A 21,680-nucleotide genomic window follows, 5' to 3' on the forward strand; every position below is an offset into this window, starting at 1 on the left:
AACTGCTGAGATTTTATAGGAAATTGCGTCATATAGTTAGTTTCTTGTGGGTTCATCGGGTTTAGATTTTTTTTAAAAATTTATTTTAAAAAAAATAACTTGTGGGTTCAGTGACGTCAAGAATCCAGCTCAGTGTGTTACATTAGAGAAAGGTGCAAACTGTTGTTGTGTACGATACAAATATAACTATGTATATTATATTGATTATATATAATTGATGTTTTTTATATTATATATGATAATATATAATTTAAGTGGGGTTTTGTTTGTTTGTTTTTTTAAAAAAAAGGTAGTACATTACCTCAGTGCAGCAGTGTCGACGTGTTCGTAAGAGTGGCCATCTGTTTTGGGTTGCCGAAGATCAGAGCGGTTTTTACTTGAGGTTAGATCTTTGAACCGACAGCCTGCGTATTGCACTGATTATCACTGACTCTTAGTCAAAGTGCACTGCGTCGATGCCAAGCTGCTCTGCTGTTCAGAAATCTCCGGCGTGTTCACATCTTGGGTTTCAGCTCCGGCTTTCCGCTGCCGTGCGTTCCTCAGCGACAGGCCACTCAACTCCACTTTCACCATTTCAACCATCTGAAATATTTTTAGCGTCACCCTTCTGACCGTTTCCGTTTGCGGGTGACTTGAGAAGCCCTGTACCACGGTGTTCCGTTTAAGTCTTGCTTCCACTTCTTAAACCGTAACGTTTCGGTCGTTCCAACTGTTTTTACGACCCTGTGTTAGATCTGCAGATTTTTTGGGATCGCTCGTTACATTTTATAAGGTACACCACGACCAGGTTTTATAGCACCCCGAGTCCTGGCACATACTCCAACCCACACGTGTGTCGTTTCTGTTCTTAATATAGCTGCGCTCGTTTCTGATCAGTTGGTGAAAACTCAGTTCTGGGTGAACACGTGTCGCTGTGTCAGTCCGTTATTAATAGTAATAGTACTTCCAAAAGCGTAGCCTAAATTGGAGCGATAATGGATGGCTAGCAAATAAAGAAAGATTAGATTAGCACTGTGGAAACTGCAGGGGTTTAATTATCACCCACTCAGGTGGAACTGTATTATCATCTAAATCACTTCAATGTACAATTACTTCACCAAGCTTTCAGCGACGTCTTGTACCCGAATTGGATGCTCGTGCTGAGTGTTTTGACTTTGAAGATTTCTAGCAAAGTGTCGCACTTTAGTCCGTTTCTGTCGATAACTGTGCATCAGAAACGCAAGAAAGTTGGTGGTTCACTTACTAGTTAGCTCCACTGCTGTGAAAAAGTATTCACCCCATCCTGATTTCTTCTGTTTTTGTGTGTATATCTCGTACTACTACTAATAAACTTATGACCTCAACTGTATAGTGAGATGTAAGATGTCTTTGTTTGGTAAATAAGTACAAATGTATAATATGTACATTTTCATGTTTTGGCTAAGGATAAAAAAGTTTACATTTGCATCACAGATGTTTAGGAGCACAGATGTGCTCCTAAATGTTTAAAACGGTCTCGTCTCTGAAGATGAGCCTGAGGGAGTGAAGTTGTTTGCTGTAGCTCATCTGTGACCGTTTGCATGTGTTTTGTTTGTGTCCTTGTTTCCGTAGCCCGACTGCGCATGTCTCGGAATCTTGCCTTTAACCTCCTAAAATTATTTGTTATTTTTTTTAACGAGGCAGTTAGCTATCTCTTCATTTTTTTTGGGGGGGGGGTCACCACACGCTCTTGAAACGATGTGGCGATGGCGGCCGGGGGTTGATTGTTTCTGAAGTGAGCAGTTTGTGTTGATGTTTATACGCTTGGCTCTGAGCTGGAAGTCGAGTCCGGCACTGAGTCTCAGCATGACGTCTTCCCAGTGGAGCGCCATCGCTTTCAATAACGTCCAGAACTAACAAACATGTCCGCCCACACAGTCATCTGTCATCCCAGGAGTGCTAACAAGAGTGTTATTCGAAAGGGTCGTGACGATGTTGTGTTCTCCCCAAGAGAGAATGTTCATCTTCATGGGTTGGGAGACGTCATGATGTAATGTCAGTAACACAATAAGCCACTACTACGTTTAAAAATCGTAACCCCCCCCCCCCCCCTTCCGCATATGTACAGGCCAGTCTTGTGGTAGGGCTGGGCGATATATCGAAATAATATCGATATAGCGATAAATGATTACGCGATACACTTTTGAGATATCGTTGGTATGGTGATGTATTTTTTTTTTTTAAACGTTTTTAATAATTACAGATTAAAAAGTCTTTGTAAGCATTAAAGAATTAGCATCATTAAAGAATTGGTAGTAAGTAAAGTCAAAACTCACTCTTTTTTTTGTTTTACTACTGTTTTGCAGCCAGCTAAATTGTATATCGTGATACATTTTTCTGAGCTATTGTGGGCATTATGATTTCTTTTTATAACTTAATTAAAAAAAAACAAAACAAAACAATTACAAACTCTGAAAGCACTTGACTTAAGGAGGCTTTCTACTGTTTTATATCTTTAAAATATTAATATTTTTGCAGATTTTTTTCCCTAACTGTTTTCAGTGGCAATTTATTTTCTGTAGACGTAAGCTCGTTTTTTAAACGTGAATTTTAAAAAATTGTAACGCTTTGTTAGCAAACCTTATATCAAAATACATGTCATGAATTGTAGAATTGTTTTCAAATATCGTATATATGATGTACTATAGAGGCCACCCCTACCTAATTGAATTTGTAGGTATAATCTTTTTATGACCTGGCTGAACTTGATATAGCGTAACATTTTGCGTACCGTGAAAACATTCTTGCGATATTTTTGCCACTTTTTGTAACGCAGTCGAAAAATATGAATGGAGAAATGTTGATCGTGTAGCATCCTGAAGGATACTTGAAATACATCACAGGTGTGTTTGTCTGTGTGTGTCATAGGGCGACTGTACAGTGGCTGCCCCTCCCTCCTCATCGTCTCGGCCCCCCCTGCCCCCTCTGATGGAGCGCGTGAGGAAGATCAAGCGGCAGCTGTCCATGACGCTGCGGGGGGGCAACAACGGGGACAAGAACTTGCCCGAGAGCATCAGCTCTCAGGACACAGGAGCACACAGCGACTCTGGTACTGCGCCACACCACCTTCATCTCCCAAATCCAACATCCGCAAGTCGTCATCACGCTCATTTCAGCACTACGTATACAGTCTCGTACAACTTTACAAGGCACGCTCTGATATTCACTTCAAAACACAGCAATCATCACGGGTCACAAAGAGGAATCGCATACGAAGATATGAAACTCGTCGTATCACCGTTTCCTTCGTTAGAAAGTCGAAAACGAAGCTACTTTTGCGTTCATTCAAAATAAGGAACCTTAGAAATCTGCCGTCTTTATTTCCGACTTCTATATGGAACACACCTAGGAGGCGTAACCAGTGTTTTAAAAAAGATGAGCCTGTGTGTGGTCTGGGAAAGCCCTTCGGATGTCGCTGTGTATAAATTCCCGGGTTTTCCCGGGGTTTTATACTTAGTAATCCATAAATATATTTCCCCCCAAATGTTTTTCATTTTCTTTCTAATCTCGCCTTGGTACTATTACGCAAAGGTGTGTATGTCATGTTTGATAAGGAAGCAGTTTTCCAAATGCCTTGGTAAAGACAGCGATTTAAAGATGAATAAAAACTGATTTCTTCACACAGCGAATGTCACGCTTTGATCAAGTTGTGGATCGTTACATGCCGTAGTGAAACGGATATAAACCAAATCAGTTCGGTTTGTAATCAGATACCGGCTGTCAAAATGTCCGTGATGCTCCTGCACAACAGTCGAGATGAAATCTTTATAGGCTTCACTTTATTTGATGCGTGCAATAGAGAAACATATTTCAGTTCTGGAAAGTTTGTAGTTTTTGGAACTATATTTAGTAGAAAATGTCAGAATTTCCCCATGTGAAGGGTTTTCCCAGGTCGCCTCACAAATCTGTTGCGAGTTCCGAATTACTAGATGCATCAAATAAGCAATTATTAGCACATGCCTCTCACAGCTCTCACAACTCGAAGCACTGACACAGTAACCCATCATGACATTAACATCGTCAGCATCGTGCGCACTCATCCCAAATCTTCACTAATTATTATACTGTACAATGTAATACAGGACTTTATAAAACAGGACAATACACACGCTTATGCGTCACGTCTCAACTCAACACGTGGCTAAAATTTGATATATATATATATATTTTTAATATTGCAAAGAGATCATCACTTTGCATCCCAACAATTATACGGCCACATCTAGCTCAAGTATAGAGACTAGTGCAGTTTAGCGCTCTCCTCCAAGCGTGTTCAGCTGCACCATAACATTGCATTAGCAGCAGTTTGAAAATATGCAGTGACTTCACATGACTTCAGATAAAGCATGTTAGCCTAGTCAGCTTGGGAGCCCTAGCAGGCTGGTAGGAAATAGATGATGGGTTTATATATATATATATATATATATATATATATATATATATATATATATATATATATATATATAGATATAGATATATATAGATATATAGATATAGATATATAGATATAGATATATAGATATAGATATATAGATAGATATATAGATATATATATAGATATATAGATATAGATATATATATATATATATATATATATATATATATATATATATATATATATATATATATATAAACCTAAAATTGGCTACGAATCAATGTCGTGTGAAAAAATAAGTACACCCCATGGGGATTGTTGGCTTTTTTGACATATTTGGACGAGGAAACATTTGATCATCTTTGAAACGGCGCCTGTTAATGAAGCTGATATACTCGAACAGATCCACAAGGGAAATTAGCTTTTTTTTAATCATTTATTCAACAGAAATATTGATAGATGTGATCTTCTGCGGAAAAATTAAGTACACCCTTGGCCTCAGAAGCTAGTATTTCCCCTTTTAGGAGAATAACTTCTTTGTAGGCGTTTTGTATAAGTGTCCACTGGGCTTGCTGGAAAATTTGACCACTCTTCCATGTAATATTCTTTCATTTGCAAGATGTTTGAGGGATTTCTTACATGTTCTGCTCATTTCAAATCCCCCTACAACATTTCAATGGGATTCAAATCCGGGCTTTGACTAGGCTGTTCCATAACCCTCTATTTCTTCTTTCTGAGCCATTCCTTGGTGGATTTGCTAATGCGCTTAGGAGCATTATCCTGTTGAAAGGTCCACTTTCAGTTCAGTGTCCCTGAGGCAACCACACATGTTATGAGGTGCTTCTCATGAAAGGCTGTTTTTGGTCTGCTGTTACTGTGACCAAACAACTCTTTGATTCGTCTGTTCAGAGCACATTATTCCAAAAGGCCTGGTCTTTTCCTGTATGCTCATTGGCAGACTGTAGTCCTGCAAAAGCTTTTTCCTGGCATGCCTCCCATGCAGGTCAAATTTGTGCAATCTCTCTCTGATTGTAGAAGCATGCACTTTGACACCAACAGTTGCAAGACTTACTAGCAGATCCTGTGACGAAATTTTGGGGTTCTCTGAGACTTCTTTCTGCATCCGACCGTCTGCTCTTGGGCCGAATTTGTCGTTTGAAATCTGCACCATTTATAGATGATTTTCCTCACAGTGGAATGATGTATTTCAAACAATTTGGAGATCCTTTTAAATCCCTTGTAAGACTCCTAGGTATCCACAACCTTTTTTTCCCCCCCGAAGGCCTTACAGAACTCTTTAGATCTTGGCATGATGACACAACACACCTCAATAGCAAAAGGAACATCAGATACTAGATATGAGAGCGGTATAAATAAGACCGGTTCCTCCTGTACTCCCTAAGCAGGTCCTAATCACTGGAACCCAAACTTGAACACCTGATTCTAATTGTCTGGGTTTGAAGGTGTGATAAATGTAGTGGTGTACTTACTTTTTCCATGTGACTGGTCTGTTTTTTGTTCATTTAAATTGTGAAAATTACTACAAAATGTCAATTGCATGTTTTATTTGATAGCGTATCATCTTTATCAGTAGGCGCTGTTTCAAAGAGGATCAAATGTTTGCTTGTCCAAATATGTCAAAAAAGCCTACAGTTTTCATGGGGTGTACATATTTTTTCACATGACTATGTGTATACACTATATAAGTATGTTTAAGTAAGGAAATGTTATACATGTACTAGTTAATGTACTATTTTACGAATGAGTTTTTACTAGGTTTTATGCAAATTAGTTATTTTTCTCATTAGCATTTTTTTGATCAGATGTAAATAAATAAATAAACAGGTTAAAAAGCTAAGATATTAAACAACATCAAGATCATTCATCATTCATTTCATTTTCGAACGGTTGTGTATGCGTAGAAGGTTTCACTGAACTTCAGTCTGCTGTTTGCTTTCTGACCAATCAGCATGTTTTATTCCAGCATGGCCCCCCCTCTGCTCTGACCAATCATCTGCTTTGGTCTGACGAAATCATCTATTCATCTGACGTCTCCGTTCTGTTGACCAGGCAGAAGCGCAGAAATACGAGATGTTTTTTAGAAATGTTCGCTTATTGTGTGACTTCAAATATAACGCACGATAATATAATAATAGATGAGTTGTGATCTATGGGAGATGCTAAAACAGTCACTGAATTAGTACTAGCAATAAGAGACTGCAATACGAGCTTATTTTGGGGGGCGAACCGGCCTAACCGTGGCCTAAAAGACTCGGGAATAATCTACTGTAATAAGATTCTGACTCTGAGCGTATTAGTCACCATGTGAAAGACTCTGAGATTATGAACACAATATTTACTCACCGTATCATGTGTTCAAAATGATAAATCACGACGTTAGAGCATACAATAAGAAGTTTGGGTTATATTATATTTAGATGATTATCCAGATGATGACTAGCCTCAGGTCGCTGTTTTATTGCTTAGCCTTGAAAGATTGTGTGGCTCGATTGCTCCGTGTGTGTGTGTGGGGGGGGGGGGGGGGGTTGGGGTGGGGTGGTGGTTTTTGTTTTTAAAGATAAAATCTTATTGTGGCATCGGTGCAACTATCGCTGAGCCAGCGAGGCCAAGCCCATTTCCCATCATGAGGAATTGCTGCGCTTATATTTCAACAGCATGACATGAAACGACAGTCTGTGATGGCATGAATAATCGGAGCTTAAAAAAAAAAAAAGGCAAACTAATTGGAACTCGATTGTACATCCCCCTGTTTTTGGCATTGCTGATTTTATTTATTTATTTCTTACTAACAATGAAGCGGTTTTGCGTAAACGAGGTTTTACTGGATTTAATGCATGCGAATGCGTTTTGGTTTTTTCCCTGTTGATTTGGTTCGATTTTAATTTGCTGTTTCCCCTCTTTCTTTCTTTTTTTTTCTTCCTTCCCCTCCTCTCCTGATGTTTCTTCCCGTTTCCTTTTATTGCATCATCTGTCTTTCTCACCTTGTTTTCTCATCTTTCCTCATTCATTTTTATTACTCTTCGTCTCTCTCTCTCTCCTGTCTTTCGGCCTTATATCTTCTCAAATTATGGCCTGTCTATGTTCCTATCCCTCTTTTCATCTCGTGTCCTCTCCTCCCTTCCTGTCCTCCCCTCCCCTCTCCTCTCCCTCTCTCCCAGAGGCCATGCCAGGCGGGGGTAGTGCCACTCTGCGTGGTTCAGTGAGAGGAGCGGGCGGCTCATTCAGCATGCACTCGCTCCTGCAGTCCTACAGCAGCTCCCTGCACCGGCCGCGCAGCCTGGGCCGCAGCCTCAGCTCCTATCTCAACCACACAACACGCCTCGGTACACACACACACACACACACACACACACACACACACACACATACACTCACAGCCTGCAGCACATTTCATGCACACACACTCGGACACGCCCGCATGCATATATATAGATATATATAGATATATATGCATTCCTATACAGTGCAGATGCATACACTGATTACATTAGAGAGAACTTCTTCAGCCACATCTCCTTCCTCATGAGTGTGTGTGTGTGAGATCTTCAAGCAGCGTCGGATATAAACCCCACACACACAGAAGGGCGAGAGATGATGAGGACAGGAATGGAGCCGAGAGCGACACTGCGGATCCTGGATGCATTAAATAACAGCAGCACTTAAATCACATCACGTCCTTGGCTTTGCTCTGCCAAAAAAAGCGTTAAAATACTGCAATTGCGATGAGGAGAAGGATGCCACGGTTCTTGTTAAAAGTTTTAGGCTCAGGATTAGGGAAAGCAAATCCGAGTTATTATTTTTAAGCATACTCATTCATTAATACTGTCTCTTTATTTTCTTCTTTTTTTTTTTTTTTGACCAGACCGCTGTTGTTTTAAAAGTACACGTGCAGACGAATACTATTTAAAAATATATATATATTATTTTTTTGAGAATGATTGGTTTAAGTGAGTGCTGATTAGATTTGCACGATGTATTGTATTGTTCCAGCGGCGGACAAATCGTTAACCTCGGGTGTCTGCGACGGGCGTGTTTCCACGTCTGGGAGGTCCGTTTCTTTTCTTCGCGTCGGACGCAAATAAAAATCCGTACTCCGTGTTGACTTTTTCAAAACAAAACCTTTCGTGTGGTATGTACGTTTAGACATAACGCGCTTCGTAGTTGTACGACATGACACAATACAATGCTATAACTAACTATCCAAATCCCACCGCCTGCTGCACTACACACCTTGCCCAGGTGCAATCTGGCTGATCTAGGTTTTTTACTAGTGTGTACGGAAGCCCGGAGATCTTTCCGGAATCAGCTGGAGCGCTCGTCGTGCACTTTAATAGGAACACCTGCTCGTTTATGCAGCTATCCAATCGGCCAATCATGTGGCAGCAGTGCGGTGCTTAAAACCATGCAGATACGTGTCCAGAGCTTCAGTTAATGTTCGGACATCAGCATGGGGGAGAAAAGTGTGATCTCTGTGACTTCAACTGTATCATGGTTGTTGGTGCCAGATGGGGTGGGTTGTGTATTTCAGAAACTGCTGATTTCCTGGGATTTTCTCTTATACACACACACCAGTCTCTAGAGTTTAGACAGAATGGTGCAAGCCCATCTGGTACCCAGCATCCATGCCATGATCAAGTTCAGAGAGATCACACGTTTTCTTCATACTGATGTTTGATGTGAACATGAACAGAAGCTCTGGAGCTTAGACAGTATTTATATATTAAACTGTCTGACTAGCTCGCCATACTTTATGACGTTATGTTAGATATCACTTTTTTTTTTAGCCTAGTCCCGTTTCCAGGCAACCATATCGTAGGACCGGACAACACGCTAGAGCTTTAACGTTCCCAATGGGCTAGATAACGTATTTCTCGTCTGTCCGCCCGTGTGTCTGTTAATAATTCTTCCAACACTGGCCTTTCCAACGCTGATATTGCAGAAAGCTGAAGTATGCAAATGAGCCCTTTAACTAGCTGTTTTGTTTATCGCGTTCAGTGATGATTTGTCGGATCTCGTCACTTCACTGCACGATTTCTTCACGATAAAGCGTTCTGCTCGATTAAGTCAAGGCCAAGTCGGGTTTTCACCGAAGCAACTCGCAGGAGTATAAAATCAGAGTGACGGCAGTGTAACGTGTGTGTATTTTTGTATGTGCACTCACAGAGATCGTCCACGAAGATGTAAAGATAGGCTCCGATGGAGAAAGCGACCAGGCGTCGGCCACCTCCTCCGACGAGGTGCACAGCCCAGTCCGTGTGAGGATGCGCAACAACGCAGGGCGCAAAATTTCCACTGAGGTACTTCAGCACCACCCCAAACCTCCTCCTCCTCCTCCTCCTCCTCCTTTTTCTGCTGGGCTTGTTTATTTCTCTCAGAATGATGGATGTGGTGTTGATGGGCAAATAAAGAGACGTTATTGTTTTCCTCAGAGCCACACGAGAACAGCTGCGCAGCAGGACCTGCAATAAAATGGCGTGTTGATTTACACTGACAGATGGATGTAGTATAATTTAAAATTATTCACAGTGGACTTTTATGTTCTCGCACTCTGATGCTGACTTGTTTGGGGTTTTTAAAACCTGAATTAGTGGTTAGTTTGTAGGTTAATAGAGGTTTGGTTATTTTAATTAGCATTAAAAAAGCCACAAATTACTATCATTAGGGTTACTGGATCAGAACGTTGGTTACAGATGTGCATTGCAATTAAACATTCAGGATCAAGATGATAAAGGGTGTGTGTGTGTGTGTGTGTGTGTGTGTGTGTGTGTGTGCGTTTTGGCTCTTCCCTAAGGACATAAATAAGAGGCTGTCTCTGCCGGCTGATATCCGACTCCCAGACGGCTACCTGGAGAAGTTCAGTCTGAACAGCCCGCTGTTTGATAAACCACTGAGCAGACGACTGCGTAGGGTCTCTCTGGTAACGAAGCTTTCTGAGCTTATATCTCTTTCTCTGTACTGATCACTGCTGATCTCTCTCTCTCTCTCTCTCTCTCTCTCTCTCTCTCTCTCTCTCTCTCTCTCTCTCTGTCTCTGGCTCGCTAATCTCCTGGTCTTGTTGACCTTTCTCTCTCCCACACTCTCTCTCCATCTTGCTGGTCTCTCTGTCTTGCTGACCCTTCACTCTCTCTCTCTGTCTCTTTCTCTCTCGCTCGCTGATCTCTCTCTCACTCACTCTCTCTCTCCGTCTTGCTGGTCTCTCTGTCTTGCTGACCCTTCACACTCTCTCTCGCTGATCTCTCTCTCGCTGATCTCTCACTCACTCTCTCTCTCCATCTTGCTGGTCTCTCTGTCTTGATGACCCCTCTCTCTCTCTCTCTCTCTCTCTCTCTCTCTCTCTCTCTCTCTCCCCCCGTCTTGCTGATCTGTCTTGCTGACCTCTCTCTCTCTCTCTCTCTCACTTTCTCTCACTCTCTCTGTCTTGCTGACCTTTTTCTCTCTCTCTCTGTCTTGCTGATACTTTTTTTTTCTCCTTCCCTTCTCTTATCTTTTATCTCTCTTAGCCTTGTCCGATTCCGTGTCTTATGTATTCTTGGGTAGCAGCAGCAAACCCACGGCTCCGCATTGTCAGCACTTGTAACCATTAAAGTGGTGTCCCTCTGATCATTCGCTGATCTCGCTCTCTTTTTTTTTTTTTCCTCTCCTGATCACTCACTGATCTCATTCCGCCTCTCTAATCACTCACTGATCTTTTTCCTAATGCTCCCTTGCTGATCTCATTCAATTCCCCTGATCGCACACTGATTTTATTCCGTCCTCTTCATCACTCCCCGATCGCCGCTTGTCCTAATGATCATTTGCTGATCTGACTGTCTTTCTGATCAGTGACTGATCTTTCTGTCTGCCCCCCCTTTCTGTTTCTTATTCTGTAGCTCTCTGAAGCCCTTTTATCTCTCTCTCTCTCTCTCATTCTCCCTTTTCTTATTTATCGGGCTCAGCCTTGTCTGTCTGCATGTCTTATGTATTCACGGTCACAGCAGAGAACACGCAGGTCCACATTATCAGCACTTCTAACCATTCTAAATTGCCATTATGAGCTGCTGAGCACTCGTACAGATAAACGGAGAGTCTCCATGCAGAGCAACGAGACGTTCCACTGACAGAATAATGCATTATATTTGTATTTGAATGCAAATGAATCCGAATTAAATTATATATTTATTTATATTCATGATTCTGGTCCTCGAGTCCTCGAGCACCTGTGGGCTGTTTGTTTTCCCTGCTCAAATACAGCTGCCTTATCGCGTTAGCTTATTAACCAGCACTTCATGAGGCTGAATGGGCGCTCGAGAGAAGGGTAGCATGTGTTTTAGCATGTGTACTTAAAATGGTGCAGGGGGATTAAAGGTCCAGGAATGGACACGTTTGTCCCACTGTACTTAAATGGATTAGTGTTTTGAGATTCGCTATATGAAAAGAAGCCGATAAGAGTCCAGCATCGGTGTGAACTCCTTTAATACTGTTTAAAAAGCTTCTCGGGGAAATTCCTGAAGAAATCGGTCGAGAAAACGCCAAGAATACATTTCTGGAAATTCTAGGCGAAAAGGGCGTCTACTTTTGAAGATGCTAAAATATAAAATTATTTTGGATTTTATTTATCACAACATAATTCCCATAGTTCCTCTAGTTATTCTAGAGTTTTGACGACTTTATTATTCTAAAATGTGGGGGGGAAATAATAAAGAATGAGGGTGTCTAAACTTTTGACCGGTAGTGTATATGTGATGTAATTATTTATTTATTTATTTTTTATGCAGGACATGTTTCTGTATTCTACTCTTGTAATAAATGATCTCATCATTAGGGATACTCCCATTGCAGGATGTTTTAATCACGGATTAGCTTTAAGCTGTGAATTTTATGACGTATATTGATTATGCTAATTATGTAAAACGTTTATCTGGAGTGCATCATCAGAATGATTGTACAGGCAACAATCAGGATTTGTAGACAGACGCTCGTTATTTAATACATTAATCTGTGCGTTGATTGTGCTGGTGATGTAATTCGATGGTAAAAGGAGTCACGCTAATTCTGAAGTACTGAAGTATGTTTTTGCTTTTCAGTCAGAAATTGGTTTCGGGAAGCTGGAAACCTACGTGAAACTGGATAAACTAGGAGAGGTACGTTTTCTGACTTCAAATAAATACTGTATTTTCTGGATTACAAGGTCCTTTTTTATTATTATTTTTTTTTGCCTCTGTAGTTGATAATCTAGATTGAGAGTATAGGGTTTCTTAGTTTCTGAACCAGAGACTTCTATTTCCAGCTGATAGCTCTTTTCCACTGTGACTCACCTCCCCAAAAACATTCCTGTAGGTCGATTGGGCACACGAAAGTGCTTCTGTGTGTGAATGCGTGCGTGAGTGTGTGTGTGTGTGTGTGCAGTGACCTGTGATGAAATGGCATCCCATTCAGAGTGTATTCCTGCTTCGGTCTGGGGCACAGTCGACGTTCCAGTTAATCCCGAGGGTGTACATTGGGGTTGAGGTCAGGGCTCTGTGAAAGGGCGCTCGAGCTCCTCGTCTCTATCCTTGGTAAATTATGTCTCTATGGACCTCGTTTTGTCAAGCTGGAACAGGTTTGGCCCTCTTAGTTCCAGTGAAGGGAAATTGTAATGCTACAGCATACAGTGACATTCTTTACGGTTGTGTGCTTCCAAGTTTGTGGCGACAGTTGGTCGGGTGTCCCATACTTTTGGCCATATTGTGTAATTTACGTTTATTAAAAAAAAAAAAAATTGAGTAGTATTGTAGTATTTCATTACCAGCCAATAACCTCTAGCGAAATTTGTACTACTTTCACGGGTATGCTCACGTGACGGGGAAACGTGACGAAGGCTAGTTTCGATTCAGATTCGTTCGATTTTATTGTCCAGAAAATACTGTACTGTATTATATAAGTGTGTTTGAAAATCCCGTTTGGAATATTTTATTATTACTATACGTTAAGTTACAGCTAAAATCCAGTGTGTATGTTTAATGACTTTTTTTTTTTTAAATCTGCTTTTCAGGGCACGTATGCTACGGTCTATAAGGGTCGCAGTAAGCTAACCGATAACCTCGTGGCTCTCAAGGAGATCCGGCTGGAACATGAGGAAGGAGCTCCCTGCACCGCCATCAGAGAGGGTGAGTCGGAACGTCGCGTCAACTTACACCGAGACTGTGTAATCGGATATTCCACCTACATGGATGTGTGTAATCGTTGATATGATGTGAGAGTATGTCTCTGTTTAACATTTTTGGAAGGAGTCTGTAACTGAGAGCAGGAACTTATTTACTTTGCAGACATTCCACAATAATAATTGTACATAGAAAATGGATGCAAAGTATTATGTTGACCTTTTAGTAGATAAAAGATTGTATGTGTTGCTGCGATGTAACAGGAGTACAACACTTCGGGACATGTTATTATAGGAAAAAGAATAAACTTCTGGGCGGTGTTATTTACTACACTTCACAGAGTTGATCATTTTCATATAATCGCATGACCTCAAGTGTTCTATTCCTTACATAGTGCAACCTTTTCTGTAAGCACAGATTTTCTCAGAGACATCGCAAGCAATTTTTTAATGGTCATAATTGAGCAATGTTGTACAGACAGTTAATTTCACAATAATTTGGGTAGATAATTGCTTTGCGTTTTACTCTTTAATCCCCTCCCCTCTCTCTCTCTCTCTCTCTCTCTCTCTCTCTCTCTCACTAGTTTCCCTATTAAAGGATCTCAAGCATGCCAACATTGTGACTCTGCATGACATCATCCACACCCAGAAGTCTCTGACGCTCGTCTTTGAATACCTAGTGAGTCACACGCATGCAAAATAGAGGTCTGCAGACATCGACCGCTATTGCACGCACATGCACAAATGGACATTAACATATGTCTGGCAGATCTTTTTATTAAACTGACGAATGCTTTTTTTTTTTTTTTTTCCCCAAAGCCGACATCATAGTGAAGCTTAATCCTGAGCAGATTTATCGTGTCTGATATGGTGCTGGGGCAGGAATCTGGTGTAAAAATAACATCATCATCATGGAGGATTTTACGAGTTGTCCCTCTGGCTTTCAGAACACATTTTACAAGTCTTTCATTGTCTGTACACAATGCAAAGACATTGTGATCATGTTTTTGTTGCTTTTAGAATTGCCAGGAACTAACTAACTCATGTTACCAACTGAGACCCGGAAGAACAGGTCATAATGTACTTTTATTTATTTGAAACTTTTTTTTAACGTAAAAAAAAACCAGGATGGTTGGTGCGCCACTTGGCGGCCATCTTGGTGATGCTCATTGGCAGTAGTTTTCAGTCATACAAGAGCAGACTGCCATCTTCTTGAACATGGGAGTGACCCATAAACCAGAAATTGATCTACAAGTGATGTTTCGAACACAGATTTGAAACGAAAATCTGGCTATTTTATTAAAGGCTAATAAAATCTGACAAAGGTGATGTAAATAATAGTAAGGTCTTGAGCTCAGTTAATGCAAAAACATTTCCGGTAGCTCCAGCTACTACACAATCATCTATAATCGACAGAGTAAAGTGCCCTCTATCTGTGCGTGCATCAATGCAAGAATGTGCCAGAATAAAAGGCCAGATGTTTCACGGTAGCATCTTAACCAACAAAACGATTGGCTCTTTTTCACCGAGGGGCGGGACTTACGTCAAGCATTTTGTTCAGTGTTACGCGCTGCCTCATTATAATATTTTATACAGTGGGCCGTCTCCGATTTGAGCTTACAACATTCCAATCGGTTCCTCCAAGCCTTTCAGCACTTGTGTCTTTATAGCAGTGTGGGGTTTGAATTCACATCCTTTGATTACTAGCGCAGAAATTTCACCTGCTAAGCTAACACCGCCGTTCCTATTTTAATGCTCGATTGCGCGGTGTTTGCCGACTCTCCATCTCCTTTCCATTCTAACTGTTTTCATTTGTGCCGTTCAGGATAAAGACCTGAAACAGTATCTGGATGACTGCGGGAACTGCATCCACATGCACAACGTGAAGGTGAGAGTTGTTGCGGTGCTCCACTTTACAGCAGCTCTTCTTTTCACTTCTTATCACACAGACCCCCTCGAGTGCATGCTCCATCGGAGAAACTTATGTAGCTAGAGCTGATTCTACTTTTCCTGGATGTTAACCTGTGATGTGTTATACTCAACTGTATGCTTGTTGTATAAGCGCTGTATTCGTTTGTGTGTGTGTGTGTGTGTGTGTGTGTGTGTGTGTAGCTCTTCTTGTTCCAGCTTTTGCGAGGACTGAGCTACTGTCACAGACGCAAAGTCCTCCATCGAGACCTCAAACCCCAGAATCTCCTCATCAATGACCGTGGGGAGCTCAAACTGGCTGACTTTGGTCTGTACCCCTGCGTGTACACACACACACAGAGACACACACACACACACACACTTGTGCTTAGAGAATGACATCATCCACACTCGGACAAATTAAAAGTGTTTAAAATGGGCTATTGAACCAAAACGTGTTCAATCAGGTCCACTCGGGTCCATCGTGGACTTCCGTGTCTACAGGTGCAGATTCTAGAGACATTTGCTCACTCTTATGCAAATGACTGATGACGCAGCGGAGCAACAAATCCAAATGACGCCAGTGAATTCTTCAAACTGAGAATGAAAGAAACGTCACGGGATCATAATTCCATGGTTTAACGTATAAAGTACGATATACAGTAGATTTAAATGTCTACTGTACGATATAGTATAATGCGATATAACGGTATAAAGTAGATTTTTAAACAAATCTAAAATACGGTGATGTGTATACATTATGAAAGTAAATTGTAAACATCTTGGTTGTTACCATCTCATAGCAGAATTTACGAGAGACACGTCTACAATTTAGCTGTAGCATTTACTATTTATTTTCCCCTTGCTATAGCGATATTGGATATGACATGCTTCTTTTCTGCGCTTTTTAGATAAAGTATTGATTACCAAAAACGTCTCGTTTCTGATCGTTTCTTTTTCCTTTTTTTTTTTTTTTTTTTGTCCGTAGGTCTGGCTCGAGCCAAGTCGATTCCCACCAAGACTTACTCGAATGAAGTGGTGACTCTGTGGTACCGCCCACCAGACATCCTACTGGGCAGCACAGATTACTCCACCCAGATTGACATGTGGTCAGTACCGGTCTCTTTATTTAGTCTCCGTTTCTCTTATTTGAGTGCTGGAGGAATAAGTGGAGTACTACGGTAGCAGCCTCATTATTTGTGCTTGGTGGGATTCGGTGCAGGGGCGTCGGCTGCATCTTCTACGAGATGGCTACGGGTCGGCCGCTGTTCCCAGGATCCACAGTGGAGGAGGAGCTGCACTTTATCTTCAAACTGCTAGGTACTGCCGCTGCATTCCTCGTTTTTCTTTTCGCTCTCCACCTCTCACTCTGCAGGTTTTGGCAATAAATCAGACAGCTTCTATTCAGTCTTTAGCTCTCGAATGTCTGCGTGCGGTATTTATAACTCCTTCCTGCTGCTTCTCTCAGGGACACCTACGGAAGAAACCTGGCCTGGAATAACCTCCAATGAAGAATTCATGTCCTACAACTACCCTCGTTACCGTGCCGACTGCCTCCATAACCACACCCCTAGGTAAAAAAAAAAGAGAGATTCTGCAGCATCGTTGCTCAGTACAGCATACTCGATAACCTTAACCTTGGGGTTTAGTACTGTAGTATGTGCTTTTGTGCTAATTCATTTGGCAGATGGTTTTATCCAAAGCAAATCATGAAGTGGTAGTTATGGTTTAACACTTCGACAGCAAGTCAGTCAAAGATTTCCCCTAGCACGACGATGTCCGACTTTTCCTTCTCTCATTTTGTACTGGATCTACGGGACTAGGGATCGTAATCAAAGTCTCTCACAGCCACAACTAATTGAGTTTTTATTGATTGATTTATTCTTTTCGTCTTTATTCATCATACTGAAGGAAATCCCTTATAAATGGCTTCAAATCTGATCATGGTATTCATCTCACTAGATGTTTCTGCAAGTCATTCGATGATGCTGAGGCGCAATAACTAAAACCAAATTCGGATCTCGCTGAAGGAACATCGGGGGGAAAAAAAATATACAGGATAAAGTGCTTACTGAAGATTGAATGAATAAATATTTTTTTTTAATTGCATGGAAATTGTGTATTTATATTGCGGGACATTTATATTGCAACCCTAGACCACAACTATAGATTACAGTATATGTCTCACCATATCGTAAACCACATCTGTGAAGAACTGGATGTGGTTCGAGGCAGATATTTAGAGGAAAGGATTTTGGGTGAGAGAGATTTTCATTACTAGTCTGCTATTTAAGCTAAATAAAGCTCCGATGCAAACGTCAGACAGCGTGTCTTGGCTGATGGACTATATTCGGGTTTAGTGTCGAGCTATAAATTTGATTTCCGTCCTGACTGTTCCATTAACTCTCTGTTTCCGTCTCTGTATCTGTTGCTCTTTCTGTCTCTGCTACAGGCTGGACAATGACGGAGTGGACCTGCTGTCCAAACTGCTGCAGGTACAGCGCTTCATAAAATGAAAATACTGATGTCTCTATTAATGAAAGATGGCTTCTGGAGGCCAGTTAGCATTACAGTGCTGGAATCATGCTAGCAGATCCCTGTTGTTTAAAAAAAAAATCTAGTTATTCAGGTTCCAATTTGTGCATTGTTGACACTGACCCACATCAAACACCTGGCTTATCCGTGTGTTTCTTTTATGATAACGTGCGGTATGATTTTAAAAGCCTGCGTTTGTGTATTTAATGATATTCAACAGTGTTTCAATGAGATACGGCATTAGTCAGCATGGTTTTATAGTCTATTGTGTACGATGTTAGAGCTGCATTATTTATATACTGTGTGGCAGTCAATGTGTGTGTGTTCATTGTTATTGCTATGGTGTTCCAGTTTGAAGGAAAGAAGCGCATATCTGCAGAAGAAGCGATGAGACACTCGTACTTCCACTGTATGGGAGAGAGAGTCCTCACACTGCCTGACAGTAAGTGGGTGCACACACACACCCACTGTATAATGCAGTTGTAAAGTGTGTTATGGTCAATATTTGTACATGACATTCAGGAGCTGTTCAGCTTTTGTTTCTTTACTCTTTTTCTGTGGTTTTTCCTTTGATCCTTTTTTGATCTTTGATGAATTTCCCAGACACACACACACACAATTAGGCTAGTACTAGGGTGAAGAGTCCATCCTGATAGTGTGATTTACACAGGAGGAATATATAGGAAATCATTCATTGTGCCAAGATGTTCTGTGAAATGAATCTTGATTGAAAAAGAAATTTTAAAGAAAGTGTTACTGTCAGGATCACAGGCCATGCACCACTCTGACTGACAGCACAGAGCACATGCCTCCTTTACTTGGACTGATGCACAGAGGCTACACTTTATATACTGAGACTGACAGGCAGAGGCCACTCCTCCCTATACTGAGCGTGACAGCACAGAGGCCACGCCTCCTATACTGAGAGTGACCGCACAGAGGCCACATTTTATATACTGAGACTGACAGGCAGAAGCCACACCTCCTTCACGGAGAGTGACAGCACAGAGACCACGCCTCCTTCACTGATCATAACCACACAGAAGCTACGCCTCTTTACTGAGACTTACACACACATGCCATGCCTCCGTCACTGCAGCTGACCGGCACCACAGACACGCCTCTTTCACGGAGAGTGACAGCACAGAGGCCACATCTCCTTCACTCGTACTGACAAACAGGCCACGCCTCCTTCACTGACTGATAGCATTCACAGATTCAGAGCAGCACAAAGGGAAAGAGAATGACACAAACACACAGGGCCATAGAAATTGCTATGATGCATGTGAGTTGGTGTAAGACCAGGCTGAAACCGTGTGTGTAAATGTAAATGAGTGTATGAGGTCAGTTCTCTCTCTCTCTCTCTCTCTCTCTCTCTCTCTCTCTCTCTCTCACAGCTACATCCATATTTGCACTTCAAGACATTCAGCTGGAGAAGGAGACGACCATGAGGACGAGCTCGATGTCCGACTCCGGTACAGAAACACTCTATTACCTTTCATCACATGACCATGTTAATGATGATGCTGATGAAGGACAAAATTGTTTACGAGACTTGTTGTGCTTTGAATAGTTAATATTTTGTGCTTAAATCAGTTGGCAGAAGGTTTTTCTGCTCAGCACTGCAGACCTCATCATAGCTGAGTGAGCGTAGTGTTCGAGTGAGCTTCCTGACCAGAGAGCTGCTGCAGTCCCATTTACATAATGATGAGTAATGCCTATAATCATGATGAGTGCTGAAGTCCAGTGAAGCTGCCGCTAATTACGGCTTTCTTTTTCCTCACTCTGTCACTCAGACTCATTATCTTACTGCATCCATCACCCGTCTCCATCCTTCTCTCTGCTCGTGTGTGTAACATTACTCTCACACACTCTTTCTCGTCTCCTTCAACCACTTCTTTAAGCTTCGCTTAGTTTATCTTTAAAACCATAAACTGCTGATGGAGTCGCAGCACACGTCCTCTGTGAATCTTTTTCTTCTGTTCATGCGTTTCTTTAGGGTTAACGACACGCTCAGTATCTCTCCATTTTTCTGTCCTTTTTCATTTTGCTCTCTCTATCTCTCTCTCTCACACATACACTCTTTCTGTTTTTAATTTTGTTTCTCACTTTCTGTAGCTTGTCCTTTCTTTAGCAGTCTCTCTTTATAGCTCTTTCTTGCACCCTGTATTTTCACCCTTTTTATCTCTCTATCCCTCTCTGTATCTCTTGCTCTGTCTCTGTCTGTCTCTCTAGTTCTGTTTTTCTCTCTCATTCTGACCCTGTCTCTGTCTTTCTTTCACTGTGTCTGTGCTTCTCTTTCTCTTCCTCTCTCTGTTTCGCTCTCTTGCTCTCTCTGTCTGTCTGTCTCTCTCTTTCTGTGTCTGTCGCTCTCTGTCTCTCTTTCTGTCTCTCTTTCTCTTTCTGTGTCTGTTTATCTGTCTGTCTCTTTGTGTCTGTCTCATCTGTCTGTCTCTCTGTCTGTCTGTCTTTCTCTGTCTGTATCTCTCTTTCTCTTTCTGTGTCTGTCTTTCTCTCTCTCTCTCTTTCTGTCTGACTTTCTGTGTCTGTCTCCCTCTGTCTTTCTCTTTGTCTGTCTGCATGTCTTTCTCTTTGTGTCTGTCTGTCTCTTTCTGTGTCTCTGTCTGTTTCTCTCTTTCTATGTATGTCTCACTCTGTCTCTCTCGCTCTCTTTGTCTGTCTATCTCTCTGTCTGTCTGTCTATGTGCATCTCTCTATCTGTCTGCCTGTCTCTCTATCTGTTTCTATCTGGCTGTTTGTCTCTGTCTGTCTCTTTCTCTCACTCTCTATCTGTCTGTCTCTCTCTCTGTCTGTATGTCCCTATCTCTCACTCTCTCACACACTATTTTGTCCTGTCTGTTGCTTTGCTGTTCCAGAACTTTTGCAAAGATGCCTAAGGTTCCGGGACTCCTTAGGTACAGTACAGTGCAGCACTCTTCATCACAGCTGTTTGTCCCTGCACTCTAATCCCTTCTCCCAACTCTCTCCACTCGTCTTAACCTGCGCTGCACTTCTGTGATCTCAGCAGTCCGATGTCTTGACTTTTGGAAGCCGAATATTTTCTCGTCTCCTCTGTTTAGTCTGATTAAATTTTCAGTTTGGGAGAAACCAGTGGCGGGAAAACCCACCTTCATGCAGATAACATAAACCAAAGAGTACATTGGTTTATGAGAGTGAGTGTGATGACTCTTGTAAACCATAGCAACTATATTATTGAGCCACATTGGGCCGTATACAGTATATACAGTGTGCTAGGGCCCTGAAAATGATCCATAGAGCTAGTTCGCTCGTGAGCCGTGTTGGTATTTCACAAGTAAATGTGTATTATAATGGGAAGTATAAGAGCGTGTGTGAGATTAACATGTTGAGTGTGACTCACTTAAAGCGGTCAGGCTGTTAAACAGCGTCTGTAGCTGCTAACTTTCCCTTTAATGTCATCAAAGCGGCAGAAAAGGTAACAGTTCACTGTGGTGTGTCGTCGTAATTCAACACACGCTCCTATGTTAATGAATGCTGCTGCTGAGCTCTTGCTGCCCTTATCCTCCACAGTGTTTCTCACACAGCTCCTGATGCTTCAGGGATGTTGTGTGTGTGTGTGTGTGTGTGTGTGAGAGGAGAGTTTATTGGCTCATTAGTGTGAGTGACGGGTGCACATGCTCAAGAGGGCAGAGGGGTTTTACTAATCTGCCCTTTTCGAGGTGAAGA

At 41.7% G+C, this 21,680-nt stretch overlaps 1 protein-coding gene across 3 annotated transcripts in view; it reads left to right on the forward strand.

Moving 5' to 3' along the window:
* Nucleotides 1-21,680, forward strand: part of cdk16 (cyclin-dependent kinase 16) — a 33,961-nt gene that overhangs the window by 9,418 nt on the left and 2,863 nt on the right. Inside the window, exons 2-16 of one of the 3 annotated variants that reach the window (XM_053625675.1) lie at nt 2,887-3,067; nt 7,573-7,737; nt 9,578-9,711; nt 10,206-10,331; nt 12,478-12,534; nt 13,425-13,539; nt 14,117-14,211; nt 15,358-15,420; nt 15,645-15,768; nt 16,429-16,549; nt 16,663-16,760; nt 16,909-17,014; nt 17,893-17,935; nt 18,327-18,417; nt 19,373-19,450. In XM_053625675.1, the coding sequence (XP_053481650.1) occupies nt 2,947-3,067; nt 7,573-7,737; nt 9,578-9,711; nt 10,206-10,331; nt 12,478-12,534; nt 13,425-13,539; nt 14,117-14,211; nt 15,358-15,420; nt 15,645-15,768; nt 16,429-16,549; nt 16,663-16,760; nt 16,909-17,014; nt 17,893-17,935; nt 18,327-18,417; nt 19,373-19,450 (1,537 nt within the window). In that variant the 5' untranslated portion in view covers nt 2,887-2,946. Of the gene's footprint in view, nt 1-2,886; nt 3,068-7,572; nt 7,738-9,577; nt 9,712-10,205; nt 10,332-12,477; nt 12,535-13,424; nt 13,540-14,116; nt 14,212-15,357; nt 15,421-15,644; nt 15,769-16,428; nt 16,550-16,662; nt 16,761-16,908; nt 17,015-17,892; nt 17,936-18,326; nt 18,418-19,372; nt 19,451-21,680 lie in introns of those variants that run through there. The other 2 variants (XM_053625676.1, XM_053625677.1) reach the window with 2 other exon arrangements.

Source organism: Ictalurus furcatus, chromosome 5 (genome assembly GCF_023375685.1).
Source record: "Ictalurus furcatus strain D&B chromosome 5, Billie_1.0, whole genome shotgun sequence".
NCBI lineage: Eukaryota > Metazoa > Chordata > Actinopteri > Siluriformes > Ictaluridae > Ictalurus > Ictalurus furcatus.